This window comes from Larus michahellis, chromosome Z (assembly GCF_964199755.1).
Source record: "Larus michahellis chromosome Z, bLarMic1.1, whole genome shotgun sequence".
Taxonomy (NCBI): Eukaryota; Metazoa; Chordata; class Aves; order Charadriiformes; family Laridae; genus Larus; species Larus michahellis.
Window position 1 is genome coordinate 52,549,496 of NC_133930.1, and position 11,415 is coordinate 52,560,910.

Below are 11,415 nucleotides of genomic sequence, written 5' to 3' on the forward strand. Positions count from 1 at the left end.
GCTTCAGACCTAATGCAAACTTCTCCATCTTCGTGACTGTAGGCTCCTTTTGTCATTTTAAGAATTTTGCAAAAGGACAGACTAGTATGGTCCTAAGGACAACGTTTACATTGCATTAAGACAAACAAAGCAAGACAGCTACTAGCGAAAAGCCAGTGCAGCATTTTTCATATATGCTTGAAACTGGTTTTTTGTCATAACACAACATGGTACAATACAAGACCATGCACAACTGAAGGTACCACGGAAGCACATACACCAGCAACATACTTATAAAGCATATCAGAGCCCCATGTCAGTGAGGAGTATGTTGACCACTGCTAAAGTGTATGAAGTATATGTATCTCTACACAGTAACAGTCCTTATTTACACCAAAAAGGCAACTGGTGTTCAGTGCAAAATTGTAACTCTCTCTTTTTAGAATCCACTGTTTTCTATTGCTGTTTTGAAGTAAGTTTTGCTCTTCAGCAATGTACTGTTTTTTGCTGGGATAGAGTTAGTTTTCTTCATAGTATCTCCTATAGTGTTATGCTTTGGATTTGTAAACAAAACAGTGTTGATAATGCACCCATTTTTTAGCTATTACTCAGCAGTGCTTACACAGTGTCAAGGATGTCTGTGCTCCTCACGCTGTCCTGCCAGTGAGCAGGCTGGGGGTGCACATGAGGTCAGGAGGGGACACAACTGGGACAGCTGAATCCAACTGACCAAAGGGATATCGCATACCATATAACATCATGGTCATGGTCAGCAATAAAAGCTGGAAGAAGGAGGAAAGGGTTCAGAATTATGGCAATTGCTTTCACAAGCAATCATGATGCATGATGGAGTCCTGCTCCATCCTGTTGACTGAGCACCTGCCTGCCAATGGGAAGTAGTGAATGAACTCCTTACTTTGCTTTGCTTGTGCAGCTTTTGCTTTTCCCATTAAACTGTCTTTACCTCAGCCCACAAGTTTTCTCACTTTTACTCTTCCAGTTCTCTTGCCCATGCCACTGGGTGGGAGTAAGCAAGAGGCTGTGTGAGGCTTTGCAGCCTAATGGGGTTAACCCACAACAAGAAAGTTTAAGGAGAATTTTTATTTATTGTATAGCCAATATATAGGGGCAGTACATAGCCACTCATAGGAAACCACAAATCTTTGAATTTAGAAATAAAAGCTTTCATGCTTGCAGTTGTTTTAAATGTGTTAAATCTTATTTTTAGAACCTTTACGTAAGAAAAACATTTCAGGGGAAAAACAAAAAAAAAAGTTAGGCTGCTACAAGACAGATGTCAGTACTTTTTCTCTTATATTATTGAATCCAGAAGGGAATAATCCAATAGAAAAAAGCACAGCCGAGAAATATTAGGAAATACGAAGTATTGCTATGAAAAATCTGTGTATCATCCATGTGACGTGCCTGCTTTGTAGAGACAGAACAGAGCAACAGGCAAACAGCATGTCCTTAATTCCCATGATGCTGCAAGATTACAAATGCACATTTTTAATGATAAAGATCCTAAACCAGCATTTTCTAGTCCTCCTAATATTACTTAAAATAACAGAGAATGGAACATGTTGACTCAGAGAGAACAAACCTCAAAAAGCCTTACATAAACCAACAATCTCACTGAACTGAAGCGGGCTTTTTCTGTTTTGGCTAAGACATCACGGTCCTTCACTGATAGTAACAGCACCTCCATTTGGTGTAGAAATAAAAACATCACAGGTTCTGTTGCTTTTTGCAGTGTTGTTACTTACGTGCAAACATATATGATGACTCTCTGTATAATTTTACTGTAAGCTCTTATCAAAAGGCAGGCACTATAGGAAGTTCGTCCATGATTTCAAGCACATCCTAGTAACAAATGCCACTTTGCAAGGGTTTAATTTCAGGACACAAATAAGGTTATAAAGCTAAGTGTAATCTAACTGGTAGAGGTTTACAAGGATCTGTCTAGTTAAGCATATATCATGGCTTCCACAATTAAGTCACAATGGATGGGTAGAAAGTGCCCAAAACAGATGCTGGTTCAGAAAAAAAACCTTTTTTTCCACAACTTTTCTACCATCCTAACTTGAAAATTAATAGCTTTTCACATATTGCAAAGGAGGGCAAATGCTGGTTTCCAATCCAAAATAAGCAAGGGAACGTAAGTTTCAAGCCATACAAGATCACTCTCTACTTCCTCTCCTTCAGCCTGTACCGGAAGGTCTACTTCTGCTGTTTGTTTGTGGGGTTTTTTTTAATTAATGTGAGATCAAATACTGCAATAGCAAGCTTCTGCATATACACTGGAGTAAAATCAGGCCAACTGGGCTGCATCACGGAAATTAAAACAATACGTGATTACGTATTTTAAGACCCTCTCTTATCTTAAATTACCATAAGAAACATGAGCTAAGAGTGTAATCTCATGTAAGTCACTGTTTATTAGTCTTGGGTGCTTCTAAAAGGTTTTCTGAAAGTCTTTTCCTGACTTTTAAGGAAAGCACAATTGTAGTTTCCTCAGCAGGACCTCAGGCTGAAGAACCACATGGTCAATTACATTTCAACATTTATCAATTAAATTTATGAGTAGATAGCCAGACTATTACTGATATGTCTTTTCAAATCTTTACTTCCATGTCATCAACAAAAAGAAATCATGGAAGAGGCAGAAAAAAACAATGTGGTTCATTTACTGAACACACTACCTATTCAACGGGCAAGAAATTTAAGTTACTTTTTTCATAACTATTTCTCTGGAGGTCAGTGGAGATAACGGAAGAATTTAAGGCTAACCAATACAAGCTTAGCGTGGATTTTGATGTCCAATACAGGTATATCATGTCCATTCACATCTTACTAAATATTTTCACATTTCAATCCGGTACGAGTTATGTTTCCACAGTGAAAAGGGGTGTAAGTGGAGGAAGGGGAAGAGGAGGAGGTTGTTTTAAATGACCTTTTGCTCTCTGGGCACTATTCAGAGACAAAACCTTCTACAAGTTCCAACAACATTAAGCTGGTGTTCCATCCTCAGCCACTGGTTGAACAAGACACAGGATGGGGAAGAGGGCTCTGAACTTTAATTTTACAACATGGGGTTTTATTTTCCTGTTTCCAATCTGATCAAGGGTATGTTTTAAAATTACAATGATAGAAGATGTTTAACCACAGGGATCTAATGAAAAGGCCCTGCGTCTTGGAGACAAGCAGGAAGTTGTCTCAAATTTCTCAAGCTACTGAACTCCCATATTCAGGACTGCTGACTATCTTCTTCAGTATGTCTGTCCACCAGCTTCACAGCAGGCAAATACCAGGCTCATCACAGCTGAAGTTACAATGGATTTCTCTACCAGTATCAATTGTTCTGAGGAAAAATTTTTAGAGAACTTTGCAAAACATCTAACAGACCGTCAGGCATGCAGTCTAACAGACTGCATAGAACCTGACATTTGGTCTTATTTTGTTTGTTTTGTGTTTTTTTTTTAAAGCAATAAATTCAAACTATCATAGCCTTTCATCTTGAACAGTTTCTAAAAAAAACAACCCAATATGCCTTCCGGATTACTATTGTTACTTAATATACACTTGACAACTCCAGTGATAATATGATACAAAACCATGTGTAGGTCAAAAGTAAGTATTGCGTGTTCACTGCTTCATAACTGGTATTTCAGCGCACAGAAGCAACAAAGTCTAAAAGTTATTGCCTGTCACTCACAACACAGTAAATTTTACATGGTCTTCCAATACATCTCCCTAAATTTTCGTCAGTCTCATTACATAACAAGACAAAGGACTGATACAGAAAGAAGTGGCAGTATGCCTCCCTGGTAGCTCAAGAAATACTGACTTCTAAATTGCTCCAAATCCCTACCCAGGTATCATATATCAGCTTTGAAATCAGCTTCATTACCACCAGCACCATGGGGGCAGGGGCAGTTCAGATACCAGACACTTCCAGAAAGTACCCTGGGGTCATCCCTCTCACTCGTTCTCACTATGGAAAAAGTAGGTGGGAAAGCTGCAGGCTGCACAGAGTGCCAGACCAATCTATAACAGCAGGGTTTGCAAAAGGTTTCTGTAGAAATACCAGCAGGGTCACTCCAGAGCCAACCCAGAGGGAGCTACAATCAGCAAGCTGTGTATTTTGATCTTGTGAGTACTCTGGGCTGCTTTGGCCAGCAATGTACACATCCTTGGCCACATCACTGTTATTAGAATGTATATACATTTCAGAATACATGTGCTGCTACCAGAAAAAGGAAGAAAATAGCAAAATGAGATTAAAAAATACAACAGAAATAAAAACCCCAACCCTTGCTTCCTTGCTAGACAAAGCATATTTTAAATCCCCAAGTTTAATTTAAGAGAACAATTTCTGTAGATCACATCCCTGCCAATGATACGCCACCTCATAATAACAGTTTTGTTCTGCCCCATATGATGTTTTTTTGCCTTCGTTGATCTTAATCTCACTTAATCTCACAATCATAATTTTTAGATGAAAAGTTACCACAATATGGCCTCTTTCTGTGAAAAGCACTCAAGTTTGGCAAAGACAAGATTTAGAATCTACATATTGTTCTTTTAGATACTCCACAGGAATGGCTTTCACTGTTTTAGGTATACATAGTGTGGGGGGAAAAACAATCACAAAGAACTTTAAAGTATAAAGGATATTGACCCTCGTGCATTTTAACATTTTGTGTAGCCTCTTCTATTCCAGGCACAATCCCTCAGCACAGCGCTAGTCTGAACTTTTGCCAACTCAATCAACAGAGTTGCCAACAAGTCATTTGCTGTGATGAAGCTTGCTAGCCTAATCAGTGTACATAATGTAGGACAAACATAGAATTCCTACCACTGCAATGCAGACCACCGTCAGAGTAACACCACAGTATTATAATCACAGAAGACAGATATGAAGGAAGATTTCCTTCAGTCTGTTTCCTTGGGTTTTGTTTTTAATTTGTTCAAAGTTTAACAGGTCTTATTCTTATTTTCATTCCTATTTTCTTCTCATTTGTGTTTTTAATTGCTAAAGCGAATATTTTGTAATGACTCCTTTAATTATTTTCCAGTTTTTGTTTGTTTTTTTTTAACAGTACTTTACATACAAGTACTCACACCTATGAATACTCAGTTGTGCCAAAAGAGACACCAAGGCCTCACTAATATCTACATCAATGATAAAACACATAAATTTGGTTAGCAGAACTGACAGCTTATACATGCTGTATTCACAGATTCATTTTCTGAAAACTTGTTCTTCGTCTTTATCTTATAACGGTTTACAGCTCAGAAGTAATGAAGCTTCTAAAGTACTCTAAAGCTTTTTGGACTCCCACAAATACAAGCCTGGCTGCTTCTGGAAAGATTGGTTTACATGCACGAAAAACAGTTACAAGTGATTCTACTGATGTGTTAACAATTCATTATTATCTCAAAAGAAGTTGTCAGATTTTATACAGAAGAAAGGCTTAAATAAAAAGCAGTGCTAGGCCCTGAAGCAGTAGGTAAATTAGGCACATTCTTAAACACAACTGTTTCTCCATAAAAGTCAATGGCACCACGACAGAAGTGTTGTTACACAAGAACTCCAGAGCTTGCAGAATCGATTACTTCAATGTCAGAGTGATTACAATCCAAGAACAGCTCTCTGCACTAAAGCACAGTGAAACAGGTTTTTCCAAGCAGCTTGGTGGGAGCTTTGGTGGGGAAAAAAAAAATCCCAGAATCAAAACCCACCTTATCTCCACATGAACAAAGAAAACACCAAAAGTGTCTCACATTTCAGTGGAATCAGGATTCCTCCGACTCACTCTTCACTAGCTGTAGTAAAGAAGACCACTGCTGCAGAACATTACTACACACCCTGAATTATCCAATAGAAGAACTGGGCACGGAGATCTTCTTTGAAGGTCTTTTGTGAGACAACACTCATGACGGAATAAAACATCAGCTGTGCCCCAAGGAGGTAAACTGAGTAGAACCCACCACACTGTATTACCCTAAAATTCCTGTCTCCCTGATCCGCTGGAGGAGATTTACCGCGGTGTTCCCTCCCCTCCCTCCTCCTCATTTCCTCCAAGAGTCTCCATCCGTTCTCTCCCTGTTTTCCTGGCTACAAGGTATACAACCTTTTTGTGCTTCTTACAATTTAAGGTTAATATACTTCCAGTATTTAAAGCAGTATCAAAAATATCAAAACACAGCTAGTACACGGTACCTATGTACTCTTTAAAACACTTACAGGCAATTAAAACACCAGCTCACAAAAAATTCTGGTGTATTTTGAAAGCTAATTTGATGTTATTTTAAGGTAGTGTTGGACAGAAGTCTAAGCAGTAGCTGTCATGTGTACAAATTTCTCTGACAGATGATAACTCTCACTCATAAAGAAATCTTAATGCTTTTGCCCTCCTACACAATCTTTGCTTTTGTACTTAATGAAAAAAATATTGTCCAGAAGAGCTGGAAATTCACTGAAGTTCCTTCACTCAAATCACTGAGTGAAGGAGGCAAAGGAAAACTTGAATTCTCTGAATGCAGCTGAATTCATCGCTACTGAAGTCAGACATTCATTAACTGAAGGTAAATTCACCTTCTTCATAGGTAATTACTATACCAATGCCCATCAAATATGAAAAAAAAACCAAACCTCTGATTACTTAAATAAACAGAAGTGGTTTTATCCTAGCTTTTATTAGTTTTCAACGTTTTCTATGGCAGTCATTATGGGGCTTTATCTAGCACATGTGCACATAGCCTCACAAATGTCAAACTTGGTTGCTAGACTTCACATTATCTTTCCAAACAAGATAACAAGACAGTCCTAGAATACTTTTACAATGGATACTGATGTCAACATAGCTTTTCAGTATTTTTGACTCATGAGATATCATGTAGATACTCAGTGGCTTCATTCATTCTACAAGCGGAATAACACCTCCTTAGTGGAAAAATACTAAGAATCAATCCATGGTGAACATCTATACACTGATCTTCAGACATTGTTTTAGCAGGGAGATTTTCAATCTCTTTCCAATTCACAGTGTTTGGTCTTGCCAAAAGAAAACATTTCAAGCAGATTAAGTTCTTTCTCCCCTCCCTCTTCGTATGTTCATCTACTTCCCTCATTACTCTGATCATCAAACTGCTTTTCACTTTACAACAGGTGCTGGACTACTCTGTTACAGAAATGTTGTTAATACATCCAGATCCTAGCTTGTATTGTAAAGTGCCAGCAAAAGAAAGCATGTAAATCTTAGTCTGTGCCTAGACACAAATAGAGCCCAGAGAGGGATGATTGCTCTCTGGGCTACAGAGACTGCATCCAATTACTGAATTCAGTTCTGAGCATCAATTGCTAGACAGGGAGTTCACAGAAATGCAGGAGAAGCAAATACAGATCCAACTCATTGAGTAAACAGGTTCCTATTTAGCTTAGGTGACACAGGAATGTAAGATACAGATGCTACAATACAGCTTTGTGGAAAAATACTATCCAGCAACATGCACTTGAACAGCATAAAACTCACATTTAGAAACAGTTGCAACCAGCATATTTTAATGTGAGTAGTATTTGACTAAAGTAAAATGCTGGGATATGCAAAACATGGGGGGGAAGACTGAGAACAGACCTCTTAGATTATTTTTTTTTCTACCCCCTTCCCAAAACAGTTTACTGTTGCTTAGGATTGACTAATACAGTTTAAAACGAACAGGAATCCTTCTGCTCCATGACACAACAGTATACAATATTGACAGTTAAGGCTATACCTGTTGCACCTAACAGACTTAGGCTACACACACAGAACATGCTCCTGCAATCTCCAATACATTTATATACTGAACAAAACTAACACAAAGAAAGAAAACATTTCAGAATTGACAGGAACTAGCTGAAATAACTAGATTTGCAAATGAAATTTTTCATTTTGTACATTATATTACCTAACTTGGTTTATTTCTACCTTCTACAAACAAACCCACTTCTTCCCATGAGAGCCTTTTTATTTTGTTCATCATTTATGTAATTAATTTCAAAGTTTCCATTTGCTGTGTAAAAAAAAAGGATAAAAATAATTCAAGAATGTCAGTGAAAGTTAATGTTATTTGCATTTCAGCAGATCATCACAAGTTATCCCTTCTGCAGTTACTTGCTTACGCATGTCACCTGTCTTAATGAGAAACATTGTAATAGCTCATTTCTACCTTTTCCTTTCATCTCAGATGGAAAAGTTACATATTTAATATATTAAACAGGAAATGGTGAAATGATCTTTCAGAAACACATACAAGCTAAAAATAAAAGCAAAAGGCTTGCAAAATATTTTGCAATTTTGTCCAAAAGAGAGATGTCCCAAATTATATGACATATCCCCTTTAGTCAGTATTTAACTTTTTTTGTATTGTTTGGGGGTTTTTTTACTGAAATTGTTTAGGTAACAAATGACTAGTCAGAATTAATAAATTCTGCTCATTAATTTGCAGTTCCTAGTTCAGAGGAATTGGAGATCATACCACTTAGAAAAAAATTTTCCTTCAAACAGTCTCATCACCATCTCAGGCTTCAGGGAACAAAATTAGGAATCTCTGTGCATGAACATCACTGTGTAGTAGCACGAAGTACCTTTGAGCTGTATGCTCAGGCCCACACTGGTGTTTCTTACAGTTATATGGATCAAGAGCAGAATATTTTTAATATTTTGTTGCACAATGCAGTAACAGTATCATGTTCAAACCGACTGTTAAAATGATAGCAACTGATGGCTGTCTCTCTCAAAGGGAATGGACTTAGCAAGATGACTTGAAAAAAAATTCTCTCCAAAACTGCATTAAAGGCAAAGTCTTTTTACTATACATTCAGGAATGCAAATTACAACTCTGTGATGGTAATAAATTGTAGTTGAAAGATCTTCTACTAAGGCCTGAATTAAGTCAAAACCAAAAATTCAACCACTTGTACAAACTGTAATTTTAACATGACCAAAAGAAAAACCCCAACTCAATAGCAGTGCAATTTAAGGAAAAGAAAAAAGGACAAAAAAACACACAAAAAAAGAAAATGTCCATCTTGCTAGTTAAGCCAACAAAATATGCCCAGAGCTCATAACCTTTGGATTCTAAACAGCAGCATATAAAGAATAGGGAATTTTTAGTGTATTTGAGAAAAGGGAAACACAATATATTCCTCAAGTGAAACGGAAAATTTACTTTTTACTGCATGGGATTTTTCTGAGTTTGGCAGACTGATTTGGCAGGTCACTGAGGAGTTAAAATATAATGCAGCAAAATCTACCTCATGCATTAGCTATGGCTACCCAGCATGCTTGTCATTTAATGAACCAAACCCCACCTGTAATAGAAGCACTGCATTTTCAACACAGAGGCTCTTGTTTTACCCAGTGTCTTGTACTAATTCCATATTTGGCTATGGTCTCGCGTCTAACCAAACATACTTTAGTTTCAGTTTGATCTGAGAGCTTCATTTCCTTCTCAGTCCTGGGCGGGTAGAATGTGTTACTAATACAGAGACAGTAGTAACATGGACTTCAAATGGTTTCATCTCGGTCTCAAGCGCAGGATGCACACACGCCGCTGTATCACGACGTCAAAAAACGCTCCTGTAGACTCACCTCAAAGCTGCAGCACATCCTTATTCCAAACGCTTCTGCCTATGCACGGACGGTGCTGAAAGCTTTCTGGCTTTCAGGAACACCCTAAAACACTGCCTCAAACACCCTAGATCCTCCTGTATTTTGTTTCTCCTTTCCCTCGCTGGGAGGAGACGCTGCCGAGAGCGCCTCGATCAGGAAAACAACATAAACAGAGGGTCTGGTTCCTCCTTCCCATCAGAGAATCATGATGGCTTTGGCACTCCGGACGCAGATAAGGTTCTTTCCTCGGAGCAATATCCACCGAGAGCACGAAGTTGCCCCAGCTTCGTACTGTCCGTTATGTGCCACCGTGACACTGCGGCCGGGCAATAAAAACCGCAACGGTACCGAAAAGGAGAGGGAGCCTCCTCTCACCTTCCTAGTTAAAGATATGTGTGCCTAATTAACTCGAATAAAACAAGATCTGAGGCAATTTACAAGACGCGGCGCGGACTGCACGGCTAAGAAGCCTCCTTTCTTCCCCTGGGCAAGCATCTCCTGCCGGGGCCCTGTCAGGGCGCTCCCCCCGCGGGCAGGGCCGGGCCGGGCAGGCCAGGCCTGCCGCGGGGAGGCCACGCGTCCCGGTCCCGGGCTCAGCCGCGATACTCACCGCTTGGAAACGGCTCCATTTTCCTCACGGAGTCCGCCCTCACCCGGCGAGAGCGAAGCGCTGGCGAGGAAGGAGAAGGCGACGCGGAGGCGCAGCCACAGCCGACTCTTCACTCCTCTTCCTGCCGCCGCATGCTCTCAAGACAGGAGCAGCCTCGGGCTCCGCCGGGCCGCTGCGGCCCCTCGCACCGCCCCGACACCGCCCCTCCAGCGGCCGTGGGCACAGCGGGCTTAGCCCGCGGCTCCCTGCTCAGCAGCTTCTCCCGTCCAGCGACCCCGCACCAACCACCTTCTGCCCGGGCGCCGGCGCCTGCTCCCCTCTCACCCCCTGGCCGGGCCACGCTGCACCGCCTACTCCTCACGCAGACCCGCCTCCCCGCCCACATCACGCCCGGGGAGGCCGGGGTGGGCGCTTGATCGGAGGCAGGGTCCTGCGCGGCCCTCCGAACCCCGAGGGAGCGAGAGTCGGGATGTCGGTCTCCTGCCCTCTGCTCCGCTGGTCGACTCCGTGCGCGTCCGCCTAATGCCGCGGTGCCGCCCCGCAGGCCTCCCTGTGGCCCCGCTGCGCAGAGGCCCCGAGGGCCGGAGCCGGGGCCGTGCCGAGCCTGGCCGGCATCTCACCGCCCTGCTCTCTTCGTCGCGATGTAACCGTGATTGTTGTTTGTAACCTCAGTAGCGCCTTGCGCGCTCCCTCCTTCCTGACCAGCGCGCTGCTGCTGTCACGTGACTGAGTCCCAATTTTCTTCTTTAACATGGGAAAATTTTAACTGCTGATTGTTGGAAAAGAAGAAAATGGGTGTTGATTAGTCCTGAAGAACTCAAAATCTAAAGGACCTATATTTATTTTGCCAAAAAAAAAAAAAAAGGAAGAAATCCAAGTTTAACTGTTCTTGGGGGAAGTCGGGCGCGAGAGCCAGCAGCCCGCTCCGCAAGAGCTCAGGCCCTATTCCTAGTCCTGTGCCTGTTCTCACTGTTTCATAAACCTAGAACTTTTTCACACCCTTAGTGTGTTTCACACACTTGACAGCCCTGTAGCATAAACTAGGTCATAGTTACATTGCACGCTAAGTCCCTGGAGTTTAATACTAGCCTTAATGTTGAGCACAGAGCTATATGAGTTTTAATGACCATTTACTCAATGGTCATTAGACATTAGAACATCGATGTG

General features: G+C 41.0%; 1 protein-coding gene across 4 annotated transcripts in view; it reads right to left on the bottom strand.

Moving 5' to 3' along the window:
• LNPEP (leucyl and cystinyl aminopeptidase) overlaps positions 1–10,947 on the bottom strand; it is a 69,048-nt gene extending 58,101 nt beyond the window's left edge. The window contains exon 1 of one of the 4 annotated variants that reach the window (XR_012584850.1): positions 10,249–10,625. Coding sequence is in view for 1 of the 4 variants with exons in the window: in XM_074569195.1 (XP_074425296.1) it covers positions 10,249–10,267 (19 nt within the window). In the remaining 3 variants the exon portion in view is untranslated. Of the gene's footprint in view, positions 1–10,248 lie in introns of all 4 variants that reach the window. The other 3 variants (XR_012584849.1, XM_074569196.1, XM_074569195.1) reach the window with 3 other exon arrangements.
• Between the last annotated feature and the right edge of the window lie 468 nt (positions 10,948–11,415).